Source organism: Amphiprion ocellaris, chromosome 1, assembly GCF_022539595.1.
Source record: "Amphiprion ocellaris isolate individual 3 ecotype Okinawa chromosome 1, ASM2253959v1, whole genome shotgun sequence".
Classification (NCBI taxonomy): domain Eukaryota; kingdom Metazoa; phylum Chordata; class Actinopteri; family Pomacentridae; genus Amphiprion; species Amphiprion ocellaris.
This window is the reverse complement of record NC_072766.1, coordinates 38,023,211-38,042,341: the sequence shown is the minus strand read 5'-3', so window position 1 is coordinate 38,042,341 and position 19,131 is coordinate 38,023,211. Positions and strand designations below refer to the sequence as shown.

The window sequence follows — 19,131 nt, the reverse complement described above, 5'->3', positions numbered from 1 at the left end:
CAGTTGTTGGTCAAGTTCCATCAAAAATAATAAAAACAACTGTTTGTACATAATAGAAACTCAGCTCTGGATGTCAGTTTCAAATTAACTGGTATTTATTCAAGTATTTGTGCAAAATAAGTGGGTGAGCTACTCGATTTTCATCTGATTTAAGTGTTTAAATGTATCCACCAGAGTCTGGATCAAAGATAAGTCGATGTTACCATCTCATTGCCAGTAGACATGAGGTGAAATTAGCATTCATGCTATGTCTCTGACAACCTGAAATCCAATATTAACCCCTTAAAGTCTTTGGATTAGGCTCCTAAATAAAATATCTGGAGAATTTGAAGTATTTTAGAGCTTATTTTTTCATTCCAGTCATAGGAGAGAATGATCTATACAGTAAATGTATTATAAAACTAAAACTCTGAGCTAAATAGAGGCTAAAAAACTTGTAAAGTTGCAGGTAAATCTCTGTGCATTCATCCTTGTGAGCAACTCTTATTATACAGTACATACTCATTAGGCTCATAGTATAAAAATATTGGAAAAGATGTAAGTCAGTCATAAACACCAAAAAAAAAAAGATGTCCCGTGTAGCAAAAGTCTTTAAAAAAAAAACATAAACATCTGGCAAAAAGATAACAAATCATTCTAGAAAAGAGAAGTCATCCATATTTTGTAGTCTTTATCAATAATAAGCACTTATAACAGAATGGAAGGGTGAAATCGAGGCTCAAAATGGCTCCAATCTGCACAAAACATCAACATTTTTAAGGCTCACCATGGTGATGTTTACTGATGTGTGCTGTTTCTATTATTTTGTCCACCCCCCTGCATCTAGAGCCCACACAGAGCGAGTTATGAAGATAGGCACAACATTGCTTTATTGAAGTACTATAGTGGTCATTCATTATTAAACACATGCAACTTTTACAAAAGTCATAAAACAAAGTGTTTACACATACAAAGATTCTCTCTTTCCAAGAACAGATGATAAAAAATAGGCTTACTGTGTTCATAAAAACTGCACAAAACTTCCATTACAATTTAGGCCTTTAGAGGTTCTGTTAACCCAAACTAAAACCTTTGTGATTTTTACCCTTTTTTTTTCTAAAATTACGTTGGTCAAGTATAAGGCAGCAGCATTCTGTACAAAGAGCAACCGAATCGAACGAAATCTACACGTCGCTTCGTGTTTTCCCAACTTCTGGTGTCGGACTCGCTTTACAAGGAGCCGACAGGTAGAAAAATAAATAAATACAATCTGTGCTTTTGGTCCAGAACCACAGTTAAGAGTCCCGACCCGTGACCCTGAGCGGCGCGAGAGGGGGAGGTCAGACCATGTCGGCGTGTCCGAACACATGCTGCTGGTCGCGGCCGGGAGGAAACTGCTGCGTCCAGTCGATGACGGCCGGTTTGAAGAGGCCGCAACAACGCAGCTGGAAGAAGGACACCAGGTTCCTCACCACGCCCAAACTGCAGACAGACAGAAGACGTTCAGAGAGGCTCAGTCAGCTGATCGATACTTTAACTGCTCAACATAACGTGCTTTTGCTGGCCAGCCTCTAAATGACAGCTGCCATAAACTCCTTGTATTTGTAAACCTCAGCATCTACAGTAAAGGCATAAATCTTCATTTTAATTTTCTTGGGGACAATCACTACCACATTTGGCACAGCAGGATCTCTAATAAATCAGATCCAATATACAATAACACTTTAATTATTGCACAAGATCTTGATTTAAAGCAGCGCTCACATCATAATGAGAACACAGCTAACAACTAGAGACTCATTTTCTGATATTAAACACTCATTCAAAACTGTTTACCAGCTGAAAGAAAGGCAGCTGTAATGCTTCTGTTAATCCATGAACAGAAGCAGAGATATGTCATATTTAGTGGATTTGGTGACATTAAACTTGGGTGCCTGCCAATCAAACACATCAAAATCATCATTATATGTACAGACAAGGAAATAAACTGCAGCTTCACAGATGGGCTGAGGCGTAAAACTCACAATAGGAGTTTCTTTGGTATCCAAATTGTAGCTAGAAACAAAGTCTTTTTCTATCTTTCAGTGCATCTCCATAACATTTTCAGTGCAGCATTACAGAGATGCACTAAAATATAGAAAAAAATGGTTGTTTTTTAAGGCTGTGGCCTCAGTTCTTACACGAAAATGCCTAGTTTCCCTTATACACTGAAAATTCACCAATAATTCACTTGTAGCTGGAAATGATTAAGATAAAGGTGTCATTAAAGAGGTTAGCTGTCAGGTGTGTGGCTAACGCTAACTGGAGTGCCCAACATCTTTCTAAACTGAGATTAACTTTATCAGTCTATTCTAACTGGCAGACTTGTCTCTGGATCAGAGAAACTGCAAAAAGTGAAAAAGAAGCTCAGCTGTTGCCATAAATCATGACATGAGATGCTTTCACAGTGGCTAAGGCTACGCTAATGGCTGGAAGCTAAGTTAGAAAGCAGGCCCAGATTACTCTAAAAGAGTGTCTGGAAAATAATAAATAATGCTGTAAGTAAGAAATCACAGCTAATAAACAACAAGACTTTCATTATTGCACGAGATATAAATACAAAAGCAGAATGCTTCTGTAATCAGTATGGAGGAATAACAAGTTTTAAAACACGTAGAAGTGATGCCGTAAAGATTAACAACATTTTTATGCAACTCACTTGTATGGATTCTGCCTCAGGGAGCCGGTTTGTCGGAGTTTCCTCTGATGGAGTGTCAGATTTGTTCGCTCTGCTGTGGTCAGTCCCAGGAATGCAATCTGATCCAACAAAGAAGAAATAAAATCTCTCACAGCAAGGACAGAGATGAGGCTCAGCAAACGATCACGAGCAGAAGATTAACCAACAGACTCGACAGGTTTGGCTTCTCTCACCGCTTCTGAACTCCGATATAAAGTTGAGTTTTGGCCAAAGCCTAAGCTCAGCCTCCTTGTAATGTTTTGATATGTGAGTGATAAGCAGGATGAGAGAGAGGTTCATCCCACCTTCCATTTGACATTAAAATGATCCTGATTGGAGCAACATCTAGTACGACTTTACAAACCAGTTGATGCAATTTGAGCGCTGAGGTTGTGAGCTACTTGCTGCCACACTAACTGATGGCATAGCTTAAGTGGTAATCCTGTAAAACTAGTACTGAGGTTCTCAATGGCTTTCTGGGGACCGGGCCAGGCTTAGACACTCACACTGATCTAATTAAACACACTTAGATTTTCCTTGTTTAGTCACAATCCAAACAGAGGTGCTCTTTTGACTGTAGATTAAGTTTTCTGTAAGAGATTTAGAAGTGAAGTACTTTTTGAAATTTTTGGTTTCTTTAGAGAAAGCTCTTACACTAAAAACCCTCATTTGGTTACATTTATTTATTTGTCTTTTTTAAACAGCACCCACATTTCCTTTTTACCGTGTAGTTTGCCTCATGCAGTTCTGTATCTGTCCAATGCCGGAGCTCCTTGTTAATAAATTCTATAAACATTTGGTTCACTGTTGCTTCCTTTCCTCTAATGAGATGGGTTGTACCACATTCTATGGCTTTTGCAAAACTTGCAATGGCCGAGTTTGAACATTTCTGTAATTTAACATTTTAAAATCATGATTAGCAAGTTGTCAGTTCAGCTGGGTAAAAAAGAAAATCTTTAAATTTTTTCTGGTTTCTCAAAAAACAACAATTTGTAGTAAGTTGTTTAAAGCTATTACTTAAAATACACGTTGTTTGGAATTTAGTTTTGAAGACAGAGAACACTATGGACACACTATTAACTTATTAACATGTGATCTATGTATTACTGGCCTTTCTTTGAGGTTATCTGATTACTTATGTTTTAATTGTAGGTCTATCTTAGCTATTATACTGCATATTGGTACTTATTCTGACTGCTGCTGGATGTGAGTAACAAATATCATTCCTTCATGCATTTAACATGATTAAATGACAACTCACTGAACTGAACTAGTCATAAGACATCTGGAAGCTACAGAAAATTGATAACACACTCCAAACAGTCAGTCACCTGGTAGAGCTGGAGCAACAGGCTCAAACTGGCCCAGCAGGTATGATAGAAGGCCAGCACGAAGACGCAGAGCAGCCAAGGAGAGCAGCTGACCAGAACCGACACGACGCCCCACAGACCCTGCTCCTCATAATGCAGCACACAGTGATTGGACCAGTCTGAAAACAACACAACACAGAGGACGGGCAGGTTAAACCGGCGTCGACGTAAAACTGTGACAGATGCTGAAGTTACACTGTTGAGAAGGAACTCACAGACGAGACAACCGTAGAACATCCAGGCGTCCATCAGCACGAGGCAGAACAGAAAGAGGACGAAGTAGTGATGGTTCCTTGCACCTGGAACACAACAGAGAAGACGAATCATATTTAACTTATTAAAAAAAAAAAAAAAAAAAATCACAATCAGATGATACTGTGTTGGCAGCAGTAATAAGTTTTCAATTAGTGGTTAGTTAAAAAAATCCAGTAAAATCCGAAGACAAACACTAAAAAGCATTATACTTAATAATTTAAAAAGTTACTGGCTATTGAGGTGGTGTATTATATATTCATTTTAATGGTCAAATGTTGCAAATATAAATGCTTGTAATAATTATAAAAATAAATAGATTTTATGTGGATAATATGTACACCTTTGGCCTGTTCCCCCCCTCACAGTTATTAATACTTTTTCACAGATTTTATGAATTATCTGTAATTTAACAAAACGGGGAAATTAGTAAAACTGGATAAATACAGTGTTACATGTCATAAAAGTAATATTTTATATTTTGTGATATATTCGATCTTCCCAGTAAAGGTTAATCTTCAGGAAATACTCAAATTCCTCCAGATTTTTTTATGGTTCCTAAATTTTCTAAACATTTATCTATGTGAGAAAACTATATTCTGTAGTAGCAGTAGTACAAAAGAAATGCTTTCAAATAGGTCCACTGAAAGTTTGGAGTTTCTCTGATCCACAGCAGAATATTCAGAATAACTACATAACAGATTTTGAATATTTGTTTGAAAGATAAACCATCAAAAAATGAACATATGGTCATTTTCCAATCTGGATTCAGGAGTTTTAAAGTTATTCTCAATTTTTTTTTTCAATATTTATGAATATTGCCTCCTTTTTTACAATAACTTGAGTAAAGAAATCTGATGCATATAGTACAAACAGGATGTGGCTACTTAATAATGGGAGTAATGCTGCAATTCAATAAAATTAAAAAAATAATAAAGTTATTTAATTCAAGTGGAAATGGTCAATGTACACCATGTGATTCACACAAGATCGCAGTGCTTCGACTTGACATTTGATTATTTAGCCACACCTTGTATCCCTGACCCTGCCTCATCTAAATGCAGAATAAACAGTTTCAGGTACTAAAATAACAGGAGCAGGGTTTGGTTAGAAAAAGAGAAAAAAGCAAACACTCTAGAGCTTGATATCTTCTGAAAGTTCTGATCGTACCGATGCAGCCGTTGGTCCAGATGGAGTGGTGGTCCTGCTTCGCCACGCAGGCATCACAGTACAAGCAGTGGCTTGTTCTCATTGGTTTCTTTATCTGTGAAACAATGAAGCAGCATTAAATAGTTGTTTGTGTTAATGGTGCTGTAATGCATAAAGTCTGGTGTGTGCAGCCTCACCATACAAGAGGTGCAGAATATTCTGGGGTCCAGACATCCAGCTTCAGCCAAAACTAACACATTCTGCCAGAACAGAAACAAACACTGAGCTCATCTGCACCTAAAATGTTTACATTTAAAACAGTATTATTTTACAGCCTCCTCACCATTTTTTTCTCCTCTTCCGTTGCTTTGACGAAGCCGGGGTCTGTCCTGTAGGTGCGGAGGTAGTAGTAGAGCAAAGCAGTGGCATTAAGAGCGAACAGCACCTGGACTGTGGCGCTGGGTCCATGTGAGGTTTAACGTTAAGAAAAACTCTCTTCACAGCTCTGTTCATCATCAAAACAATAACGTAACAAACATTCATCAAACAAACATCAAACTGAAGGGAATTCAGCTGCAAGGTTAGTGACTGCTGAACACAGAAACCACTTCTCTGATCATGATGATAAAAATCAGTCTGTCTTAAAATAAGATCCTTCTTGGGAATGACTCTGCATGACAGTAAGCATGACTGGTCTGTGTGCACTATTTTGCAGAAATCCACACATTTTCATGTTATTTATGATCTTTGGATGAACAAAACTGTTCATGATGCCTGAATAAATAGAACCCCAATCATGAAGTCTTATCATTTAGTTGCTGTTTTTTTTTTTTTGTTGCTGACTCTTTGGGGCACCAAAAGTTCCTCTGTACTGGAAAGACTCTCAACAGAACATCATGCAATGTAAAAATATGATGCCTCAACTTTACAGTTATGTTTATGCCTTCATTTCATATGGACATGCCTCCAAAAATATCCCAACAATGGGACATAAGTAAGCTTTTTTCAATTAAAATTGCAGCCAATTCCTGAAAAACAATAACATTTACTGCTTTAAATGCATCAGCTTGGAGTTGCATTGCATTCTGGACTATTTTCTCCTTGTGTGAATGTAGAAACTGGTGTCTGATCCTCTGCATGTCCTGCAGCTCAACTAAAAACGTCCAACTCTGATGGGCTGATCTCAAGTATTGTTGAATGTGAGTAATTAATCACTATAGCTTCTGAAAATAGCTGACAAGTTCGTTGCAAATGGCCACTCAGCAATGAAACTAGCCCTAAATAACCTTTGGCTGTCTCCTAAACACTTTAGGGTGTTGAAAGGATATCTGGCAGGAACCAGAGGAACCAGGTGACGATCATCCAGAAGACTGAACCCATGAGAGCTGTAGCTGGTAGGAGAGACTGAAAGGCTGGCTGTGGAAAATTCCTGTTTGACGAAAACATTTCTCATTAATTTACTAACAAACAGGTGTGTATAACATGCAAAGATTCATATATACTCTACAGGCCAAAAGTTTGGAAGCAAGATCAAATTTCTACAAAAAAAGATCATAGTTTCATTGGTGTACTTTGCAACAAAATAAACATGATTATCATATAAACAGTCATTCATCAGAATATACTGTTGTTATAATTATCAGCTATGTGTACCTGTACTCTTGTTTCTCTACTCAGCTGTTTCTTTCTAGACATTTCTGTGCTAGTTATAGAGATACGGACACAGCTGAGATTCATTGGGATTTTTGTATGCAAACTCTCAAAAGCCAAAGAGTTAAAGTGAAAAATGCAAACTGTGATTTGCTTTTTACTTTTGCACTGAAGTTGTGGCTCTTGCAAATCTTCTCAACCCTAAAACTAAGCCCTTCTTTCCTTTTGTTCACATTTATTCAGCAATTGCCTGGTAACAGCAAGGTATACCTAAAGGTAAATTGAGGAAAATGGTGCAAATCATTTAAAGCAAAGTCTGATCATGCAGTAAAATCCATAGAATTCATACAGGTTTTTAAGAAAAGCATTTTGAACAGAAACTTGAGGTTGCTTTCAAATGTTTGGCCTGTAGCGTATATATAATATATATTATTACTATTATATATATATGTGTGTGTGTTCTTACCTGGAGGTCAGATTGATCACACCGATCACACACGCCAACAGGATCCCTTTCAGTAACCAGGACTCCGAGTCCATATCAACTATTGCACCAAAGCTTCCAAGCACGGCAGTGGAGAGTAGAAACTGCAGAAAGACCTGCAAAAACGCAAACAGAAGAGTTCAAGTTCTAGATTTTATCAGAAATGTTTGCTGATTTGTGAATTTAAACGCAGCAATTTGCGACGGTGTGAGAGTTTACCCTGTATCTGTTGACGATCCGCAGACAGCGCGAGTTGGAACGAATCCTCTCCTGCTTGACGTGGTTCAGCATGTGGATGAGCAGCGGGCTGTGAACTTGGTGGGCCAAGTCGATGGGCGTGTGACCCTGAAGACAAACCATAAAGAAGCCCATGAGGATATCCATCATTATTAAGCCTATTTTAAAAAGTGTTTGTAAATGTGCTGCTTTTAACCCTCTAAACACCAAAACCCTTTAGCATGGTCCAGGGTCAATATTCGGATATTCGGGTTCAGCCCTAGTAAGTTGTTGGAGGATACATTCAACATGGTGAAATATCTTTAGAAAGTTGATGTGCAGAGTAGTAATAGTGCTTGTTGAGGTATTTACAGTATGTAGAGACACATTTTTTTCCATTATGAACAACACCTAGGAGCACTTGGAAAAATGCACATGTTGACAGTAGACTTCAGGAATTTTTATACATTTTTTTGTATGATTTGCGAAACTATAACTTTGTTAAACTGCATACAATATATTTCTGAGTTCTCTGCTTCTAACCATGGCTGTCCTGTTTCCATGCAGGTGCAGGACTTTATATTGCAGTGAAAAATGAGCCCACAGTGAGTAAAAATGTGATAGGAGTAAAAAAAAAAAAAAAAACACACCCAGAAAACATCCAAGTTAAGTAGCAAAGCAAATGTGCGACAAGAGAGAAGCTCAAGTCTAAGTCAAAACTGTTAAATAAAAACAATGCTCTAGAGATAATTACGTAAAAGATCTGAACAAAGCGTTGTGTATTAAATCGTGTATTTGCACTAAAAAAGTGTAGCAACACCTCGTGGCAGGTGTTACCATGTGATGACTGAAACCTCCACTATGACACCTGATGATTTTGCACTGCGCCTTTTTTGAAGCTCACGTTAAGGTTTTCTGCGTCCATGCTGGCCCCGGCCTCCAGCAGGATGTGGGCGGCGTCTACGTTTCCCGCCAGCACAGCGCAGTGAAGCGGAGTGTTCCTATTCACCTTGTCCACAGCACTCACAGACGCGTTATTTTTGATTAAGAAATTTGTGGGCTCAGGCCTGTGACAGAGGAACAACACGTAGCTTATTTTACACAGTAGTGTCACATTGTAATCAGTGTTATTGCATGCAAGAACTTGTTCTGTATATTTTTGTTTTAATAAATATCTTGTCTAATTTGACGTACATTAAGTAAATTTAACATACAGTATTTTAAATTTGGACATTTAATCACATTTTTCTTTAATCGAAGCAAATCAGTGATGGATCCAGGACAACAAACAACTGTGTTCTCTGATACTCCGCTGATTATTAATGTACTAAGATGTCAAACCATAAGTACATGTGTGAAGGAGTGAGGCGATTACCCAATAATCTTCTGGGCTGCTAACATCAGTGGTGTCTGTCCGTTGCAGTCAGGACCATCGACTTCCTGAAAAAAAAAAAAAAAACTTGCACTGAGTGAAAAAGACCTCTGCAAATGTAAAAGGCTGTCAAAACAAATACAGAAGTAACAGAGGAAAACTTAAAGGATACAGCAAAGAGTGTGTCTTTAGAGTCTGACCTGCCCTTTAGCCATGAGATAAGCTGCTATGGCCATGTGCTGGAAGAGGATGGCGAGGTGGAGAGCTCTGTAACCTTCTCCATCTGCGACGGAGGGATCTGCTCCGTATCTCATCAGCTGGATCACCATGGGGAGGTGGCCCTGCCTGATCAGTGACACAAAAACATGAAGGTTTACGAGAGCAATGACAGAGAAGATTTTTTAAAAATCAGTTGGGAAACAGTTATGTTGTCTAGTCAGCTGCATGTTGTCAAAGTGTGTAACCTCCTTCGGCTGTTAAATTGTGACCACTGGTGTCTGGTAAACCAAGATCCAAACAAAACACGGCTTATGCAAAACAAAACAAAGCAGCTCTGCAGTGCAAACATTTACAGAGACATTCTGGTCGGCACAGGGAGCTACTCTGAGACATTGTGGTTGGAAGCTGGATTTTTTTCTTCTCCACCAGCTCAGTCAATCTCTCCCTGCCTGAAAAGTGAAATAATCTGTTACTGTGTTTTAAAGACTACACATCTATAACTGATTATTTAAAAAACAAGATGTAGAGCGAGAAGAGGAGGCTGCTGGAGAGAGAGAAGTCAGACACACCTCATAATAAAGAGTACAGGTGCAGGAGGGAGATCAGTAAAGAGGAAAAATTACTACATTGAATCACCGTAGTTAATGCAGTGCTAGGACTGCAAAATGAAACCAATGACAATGATCATGATTTTTTACCTCTCACAGTTAAATAAACTTGATCAGCTGTGTTACTGATCTTTAAAATGCACATAACTCAGAAAACTCAAACACAGATCATCTAGATAAAATCCCTCTGTGGTCAATTTGACACTAAAATGCTTTTTTTCACTCTTGTTTAATTAATTTTGTGTCTGACACGTGTCTAAATGTACATCAGTAAATTCTTTCTGTGGATAAGCAGATGTTCAGCCAGTCAGGAGTTTAACCTGTGGACAGTTTATAACAGCGACATCAGGTAAACACAAGGAAAAGACTGGAGACAAAATGAATATCTTTTCATATTCATTTATTCTGAATGAATCCAAGTCACTGGTAATCTTTCCCTTACTGCAAAACTAGGTGAAGCAAAGACAACTATTCATCAACATGCAAGGTTGATCAATATCACGCTGTTCCAAAGCAACAACACAAAAAAAAGGGACAGGAAGCACGACCACATCACACGCTGGTTCAACCAACTGAGAAAGTTTGTAGCACCAGTGTACCAGTGGAAAAGTTGGTCTGAAGCCCTTTGTCTATCAGAACCAGTTACAGCAAATGACAGCATTTCACACTTGGTGGCTGATATACACTCCCAGTCAAAAGTTCGGGCACATGGGCGCCCGTATAGCTCAATGCGTTGAGCGGGCGACCCATGTACAGGGGCTGGTCCCCGATGCAGCTGGCCCGGGTTCGATTCCCGCTCGCGGCCCTTTGCTGCATGTCTTCCCCTGACTCTTCTCCTGTTTCCTGTCTCTCTCACACTGCACCTATCCAATAAAGCCGATAAAAGGCCAAAAAAATAACTTTAAAAAAAAAAAAAAAAAAAGTTCGGGCACACCTTCTCATTCAATGCTTTTTATTTACTTGTATTATTTTCTGCATTGTAGGTTAATACTGAAGATTAACACTTTTTTGTTTTCAACATAATTCCATATGTATTCTTTTATAGTTTTGATGTCTTCAGTATTAATCTATAATGTAGAAAATAATTAAACAAAAACCATTGAATGATAAGGTGTGTCCAAACTTTTGAATGGTACTGTATAACCAGGATTAAATAACACTGGAATCAATTCAGACTCTTTATTTGAATTATTAAAATATGAATATTCATGATCACACAGTTACCTTATCGCCCAGTGAAGTGGAGTGGAGTTAAGGTCTCCTCCGAGCTGGTCAACTATTGCCCCTTTGGAAATAAAATACCTGTGAGGAAACAGCAGCAGAGATACAAAGAGTAAATCAGTATTAAAACACTTGTGTGGACAGTTAAAAACATGTTATTTTGTTGTGTTTCAGTTCAGAGTCTCCATTTTTTTGGCCAAAACAGCCCATTTCATCTACGATAATCTGACAACGCAACTAATAAAACAATCAAGCCCCTGAGAAAAGACTGACTTTGTTTTCAAAACTAATTAATCTACATCACAACTGAGTTAATTCTAATTTAAATTTGCATTGTCTTGAATTTACGTTGATAGTTAATTTCAAAACACTTCTTCAATATAATCAACATGTATGTATTTAGAAATCAGATGTCATTTCACAATGCATACTGAAAACAATGCAATATTTTGCATATTTTCACATAATTTTAAGCAATTAAAATCCAACAATCCCTTTCAACTTTGACTAAAACCTCAGAAACCTCTATGTATCTCTCTTGAGTTTACATCCAAAATGATATCAAAACTCATTAAGATTTTCTACTACAGCATGAATTAACTGTAGCCCAGAGGGGAGAGAATAAAATATCACAGAAGATTCAAGGATTCCTTCCCCCTAAAAAAGAGCAGCACCACATTATTAAGATACAGACTGACCTTAGGCTGCTACTACAGATCAGACAGCCTCAGTGTTTGCTTATATGTTCACAAAACAGATTCCCCATGTCTCTGTGTAGTGTCACTTCCTGTAAGACAGATACAATATCTGTAGATCTTACTTGACCAGCTCCGAGCGGTTGTTGATCGCTGCCCAGTGCAGCAGAGTGACGTTCTCTTTGTCCGGCTGCCTGACGTCGTATCCTGCTTCCACCAGCTCCTTACAGCGCTCGAGGATACCAAACCTGAGAGGATCACACACAGAAAAACACACTTCTTAAACTCCACAATCATACTAATTAAACAGAGTATGGCTGTAAACTGCACAACACTCCAAAATAAAGAAAGAATACACTAGAAAAGCACTCAGAGAGTGCAGTACTCCACCGAGGCTGTTAATTCTCCCGTACGGCACCATCAGAAATGCAGCATTTACTTTTTAGGAATGCAGCATTTGTTTATTTATTAATTATTAATGATCAGAAATCACAGCAACATGGAATGTGGGCATTTAACATAGATGTACCCACAAACAAAATGATCTTGCGCTGAGCACAGGTGTGTGTTATGCATGTGTACATTATGTACAGACACCGGATCGCGTGACCTAAATATGTAGCCGGCGGCGGGAATTGATGGGACTCAGAAATACCCCCACAATTTAATCAATTGCTCCTTGTATCATTTCCAACGGATAAGTCCCAATAAGTCTGCAACGGTAGTACGATCACAGTAGGGTTGTAATCATGTGATCATTAGCAGGCAGCTGACATAGTGTTCACTTGTTGTCATAGTTACAGTGATGCTGTACCGCTATCTCGCAATGATACAGAAATCTTTAACAAAATACAAACAAATCCATGAATCCAGACTATAAGCTGCATCACTGCCAAAATCTAATCACATGGTCCTTGTGTCATTTCTGACCTTCCCTGAAAATTTCATCCAAATCCGTTAGTCTGTTTTTGAGTAATGTTGCTAACAGACAGATGCCGATTATCACATAACTTCACAGCATTCCCTGTGTTTTATTAATAAATAAATAAAACACAGCATGGAGGAAGAAGCCATATTTTAGCAACAAAAGCTGGCAAACCAAAACGTCAACTGTGTGTTCAAGTGGAAAAGCAGCTTCCTGTAATGACAGTTTCAGATGGTGTGAAAAAAAAAAAAAAACGGCACCAAACGTTGACATGTTTCCTACCACAATGACACATAGTGAGATGAAGTGTCAGATGGAAGCAGCTCCAGAGATTCTTTTCTTTAGTTCTGCTGCTTTACAAGATGAGTGACCTTCGCTCTGCTGCACCTAAACTCACTCATCATTTAACTACAAGTACACTAAACACACAGACAAGTGCAGCCTTCACATCTCTTACCTGAGTTTTCTTTATAACTACCCTTTAAAAAGTGAATCATCACTGTTTGACAGCTGATAAAACACAGAGCTCTGCATTCCTTCAGTTTTGTTGTGCAACGCCTGTACAAATACACTGATCAGATATGTTTAGTGACAGAAACTCACTATGAACCAACAAGATGTGTAGCTGTGAATACAATAATCTGCTTGTCTTACTATTTTACAAGTATGAATGCACAACATAGGCCTTAGATGAAAAATAAACATTTTTTAAAAAAACAGCTTTAGTACAAAATATCAACACAAATTGTGTAGGTTTTTTTTTTTTTTTTTAAATTCTAATTGGACATAAACATAAAAAATAGAACAAAATAGAAGCTACAACTTGTGAATGCTGATTTTAAAACCGACGTCCAACAAAGTAAATAACTTTTCAGCTTTTTTCTTTTTGTACACATGAGGAAATTGACTTGGTATTTGGTGCATACCAGTAAACACTAACATGTAGTGGTTTTTTTTAAAGAAGGATAAAAAGATTTTTTTTTTTTTAAAAACTAAGTGTTGCAAGTCAGTAGATGTTCTGAGCTAAATTGTATCATGCTGTATCTAAATAATATCTCGTTAGGCATAAAATATTTTTGAAAAGCCAATATTATGATAGTTTATAGGTTAATAATAGCATTTCAGCGGCATACTAGAAGACATTTACAAGTTATAATGTTCAAAAAATACATTACAATGATGGGTATCTACCATAACCCTGAATTTCATGGTAGAGACAGAAAGATGAAACCCTGGCAGAAGCGATTTTGATGAGAAAATACTGATGGACAGCGAGGAAATTGCTCATTCTGCATTTTGTTGTCTTAGTATTTGTACTCTGCTCAATGACAATAAAGCTGAATCTAATCTAATTCTGTATTTGAAAGTGGGCCAACCCAGCCTCTAGCCAGGCGTTATGCAAACGTTTTCCAACGTTGACGTAGATAAGTAACAAAAAAAAAAGCCTGGACTTCAAATGAGGAGTTTCAGACAGGTAAAGAGCAGAGTTTTTGGTTTGAAAGAATAATTTTAACCCTTTCAACTTTGGGCTTTGTGAATTTGCAGACTTTTGACATGCACAAATGTATAACAAACTAAAGGATTAGGAAACCCCCAAAAAGCAAAACATTGGCTCAGTAAAATTAAATGTTTCTATATGTTTTGGAGTTTAAGGCCAAATTAACTTCTTGATTAATTTCTGACACAAACTATCATGAGATTTTACAGATGCATCAGTGTCTGTTGGATACAACAGCTGTCAAAATGTAATTAAATACATCTAACATTAAAAAACTATTCTTTTTTTAATTTTAGTTTTGCAATCATTTCTATCCAGGGTTTCTGAAGTGTTCAACAAATTAAATTTTCTTTTCATAATAGCATTGAATGTAACCAAATTCCATTTTCACTGTCAAGTACATGCATTTATTGACATTTATATCACTACTTCCCAGGCGTGTATAATACATACTAGTGATATAACCAATAAACATGACCTGACTCATGCATGGATTACCGAGCAGGTCTACAAGGCTCAGGGACCGTGTGACCTTTTATTCCTTGGGTAGTTGTTTTGTGCTGTTTTTAGGAGCTCATTGCCATCTAATTGAAGTGTTGTCGTTAAAATCAACACTTAACAAACTTATGAATCGATGAGCTTCTTACCAACCTTCTCCTGACAGCAATAAGATTGCACCAAGTCTCATGACCTTAAATTTTAACACTATTTAGCATCTTCGAAGGCCTGAATTCAATTTATGTGAAGACTTTCCAAAACCCTCTAAATAGTAGACCTTGAGAGTAAAAAACCATCCACATCAGAGACTCGCTGCTGCCAAAGTACAAATTACGGCAGTTCTAAACTTCCTTCCACCAACTTTCATTTACTACTTTGACAACCGAGGCCTCACTAAATGGAGAAGTAACCCCACATTAAAACCACTGATGGAGAGCTGACGTTTCACTACTCACTGTGTTGCCTTCACTATGTCCCAGCTGCTGCTGTTGTCCATGTGCGACCGTTTCTTCGGCTGCTGGCTGATGTCCATCGACTGATCTGTGCCTTTGCCAAACTGTCCGTAAAAAGCCGGCATGAATGGGGGCGCCATGCCGCCAAACGCCGCCGCTCTTGGCCCATGACTGTGGGAATGGCCCGAGTGTCCGTGGCGACAGCTGTCATGCATGTGACCGTGACCCTGCAACACATATACAAAGAAATATACACTGATTTCTTCCAAAAGGATCCACATGGGAAGTTCAACCTGGCACAAGATCAAGCACAGACCAAGCCAAGAACTTCAGTGCACGTCACCCCTCTTCTAGAGTGAGTTAAAAGTACTTCCAGAAAAGAAATGATTTTTCTCTCATTATCCTATTTACACAACGTGAATAAATCTATAACCTGATATGTTTTAGCACTCAAAACGACTCTCAAATTTAGAATAAGTTGGCAGTTAAATTTCATGTTTCTTGTGTCAAAAAGTATATAAAACGCCCATTACATTTCTTTGCATAGCTGGTAAACCCTGTCAAACTCTTGTGCTGCAAAACACCCCAGCATCCCTGTTAATCATCATATTCACCACGCTTTTACCTCGTGGACTGGTCTATTTTTGAGGGGAACTTTTAGATCTACAGTACAAACATTCAGCTGCACAATATGACTCATCATGTTCAAGCTCTGGGGTTTGGCAATATGACACTATATCCTGAGATAATATCAGTTTTATACCGCAGTAGCTGGCACTTTATTTTCTCTGGGGTACTTCAGGACACTTTGGGCGACATTACAAATCCCTGAGCAGCAGCGCTTCATGCAGACAGGGGATTTTGTTCACAGAATTTATATAACATCCCAACAGTTACTTTCAAATCAATTCATTGATCTGCAGCTATTATAATAACAACTGAATAACCACTTAAGCCATCTATCCAGCAAAACATTTTCGGGTTTCAGTGTCTGAAGCATAAAAATGACCACGTTTTCTCTGTGTTATATCAATTATAAGCTGAAAATCATTATTTATAATAATTGCTGGCACCTCTCAAAAGATTCAGACACTTTGAAAAAGCATCACGAGTTAAAACACAACAAATTAGCATAAAATAACAACACAATCAGCTTAGATATGACACGAGTGGATTACAGATGAGTTATAACAAGCATGTTTATCTAAACAAACATTCTCTGAGTTCTGATTTGAACTGTAGAACAGAGTCCAGATGTGTTGATGACAGCTGTATAGCGGTGGTGGCTTCTAAGGCTCTGGCAGCCTCAATGTTTAGACTAAAAGCTGGGACAGACAGCAGAGCAGCAGAGGAGGATTGTAAAATATGGGAAGGCGAGTTGGGATGGAGAGTTTATTGGAAATACTAAAGAGAAGACACTGCAAGAATCAATGAGGAAGTTCAGGGCTGTGCTGAGAGAGCGAAGTCTAGAACCGCTGCGTATGAGGAAATGATCAGCATGTGAGAGTTTATGGATGTTCGGGGTAAAGGAAAGTGAAAAATTACAAATAAAGCATTCCGAAGACAACAGCTTAGTGTTTACTCAAACGTATTTTACAGAAAAAACAAATATCAGATTCATTTTATGATTAGTTCTCCATGCACTAGTCTATTTTATCACTTCATTTTGGTATTATTAACTTTTCCGCATTTTGGCTTATTCTGCCCCTCATGTCTGATTGATTTATAGACCAATTAATGCAAGATTTGATGTAAGAAAATGTAAGATACTGTAAAATATACATAATTTAACCAGTTTCAATCACTCCTAACTAGCTGACTGACGACTTTAAAGCCATTTCAGACTATTCTTTGATGATGCACATTCAAATCTGTAGCATATGGAGCAGCCTAGATAAGGAGTTTTCGCTGTCAGGTGGGTAGATTTAGTATTCTGGGGTGAAATCCACCTTTTCCACTGCAGCACCTGGCAGCTGCTTTTCATCTTACAGGATGGATGAATGTGCTGATGCTATTTTTGTCACTCTGGATCAGAAAAGCTGCTGCCAGGATTCGGGCAGGTGGCTAACTTAGCAGCATATGCTAATAGCTAGAGGCTATGTTGAGTGTAAATACAGGTGGATGTGTCTGACTAGAGTTTCACAATCCGGGGTGAGGTAAGACAAGGGAAGTTAGCAGCGACATGGTTAAACACGTTTTGGCTGTCATTGCATCTTCGTGTCAACCGCACACATCAAACAGAGTTTCCATTAACGCGTGCTGCTTTTCACCAACAAGGAAATTAACTACACCTGACCGTTGGGTGATTAGCTAGCTGCTAGTTAGCGAACCCGGTTTAACGACAGGTAACTAGCAGCGGGCTAACGACGCCCACTGAGGCTAACACACTAAAGTGACAGTTGATATTGTCTCGACGGGGTTTCAACCGACAGGCTAAAATGAAACCGCGGCTAGCTAATTAGTGCTAACAACATGCTAGCGTGACAGCGGCAGAACAATGGAGCTCGACCGGGTGCGAAGCCGGTAAATTAGCAGCTCCTTGACAGAGGAAACAGAAGCAGTTAATGAAGATAAACCGACTCACATTCCCGTCCTCATTCCAGTCCATCTTGTTGTGAGAAACGAAGGGAAAGTTCAGGCAAGAAGCAGCGACCGGCTTCAGCAGCACGATTTTCAAAATAAAAGTCTAGCCTTCTTTATTTACACAGCACATTTAAAACTGTAGCTATCGAGCCAATAGAGATTTACAACAGTTCAGATATTTTAAATGTTATTATTATTATTCATTTAACTACTTTAAATGTTTGGGTTGAGAACCTGCAATTAAGTAAGTGCACTTATCAAATTTGAATATTAAGTATTAGACTCTACAATGCTTTGTAAAGTATAAATTCTATTACTCATTTAAACAATACAGTTAAGACCCTACTTAACTGTATTATTAACCCCATAATTACCCCGAGTAATACAGAAAATGCAAATTTATCTGACTATGATAGATATTAAGGTTAAGACACTACAATATTATACAAAATACAACCTTACTTGACGTTATATATTAATGACCCTAAGACCCTACAATATTATAATTACACAAATTCACCAGAGTAATTTAAATTTAATGGTTAATACTCTACAATTGGATATAAAATACAAGTTTACCTGACTAAGTTAAATATTAAGGCTGAGATCCAAATGTTTAGTTTAAGCACCTGCACATATATTTATTAAGTGTGTGCACCTATCAAATTTGAAAATTAAGCATAAGACCCTACAATGTTATGTAAAATACAAGTTCTATCACTAATTTAAGCAATATAGCTAAGACCCTACAATAATCTAGGAAATGCAAATTTATCCAACTATGTTAAACATTAAGGTTAAGACACTGCAATATTATTTAAAATACAAATTTATGACTGTTATATATTTATTATCCTAAGACCCTGCAATATTATAATTATGCAAAATGACTGATTTAATGATTAAAACAATCTTATATAAAATACAAGTTTACCGGACTAAGTTAAATATTAAGGCTGAGATCCTAAAACAGTTTTGATTTTGCAAATCAAACTGACTTATTAAACAGTTCAGATTAAGGCCCTGCAGTGTTCTATAAAATACAAGTTTACCTGACTTGTTTAACACATTGAGCTTGAGATTGTACAAGTCAGACTAAAAAAGATGGACGTTGCCAGCAGGTCTAATCAGTGAAGATCACCAGAGCAAAAGTGACTTACGCCTGCATGCTTCCTAACAGCCAGCAGGGGGCGACTCCTTCAAATGAAAGGTCTGATTGTTTAGAAGTCTATGAGAAAAAGCCC

The 19,131-nt window shown here is 37.9% G+C and overlaps 1 protein-coding gene across 1 annotated transcript; it reads right to left on the bottom strand.

Moving 5' to 3' along the window:
* Nucleotides 1-843: 843 nt before the first annotated feature.
* On the bottom strand, nt 844-18,022 carry zdhhc13 (zinc finger DHHC-type palmitoyltransferase 13). The gene is made up of 17 exons (XM_023298897.3): nt 17,889-18,022; nt 15,308-15,531; nt 12,057-12,179; nt 11,240-11,317; nt 9,389-9,533; nt 9,192-9,256; nt 8,721-8,883; nt 7,820-7,945; nt 7,583-7,716; nt 6,795-6,895; nt 5,810-5,934; nt 5,664-5,726; nt 5,488-5,581; nt 4,281-4,364; nt 4,027-4,184; nt 2,678-2,775; nt 844-1,461 (listed from the first exon to the last, which is right to left on the bottom strand). The coding sequence occupies exons 1-17, from the start codon at nt 17,910-17,912 to the stop codon at nt 1,320-1,322; spliced, it is 1,947 nt and encodes a 648-aa protein (XP_023154665.2). The 5' UTR covers nt 17,913-18,022; the 3' UTR covers nt 844-1,319.
* Nucleotides 18,023-19,131: the final 1,109 nt, after the last annotated feature.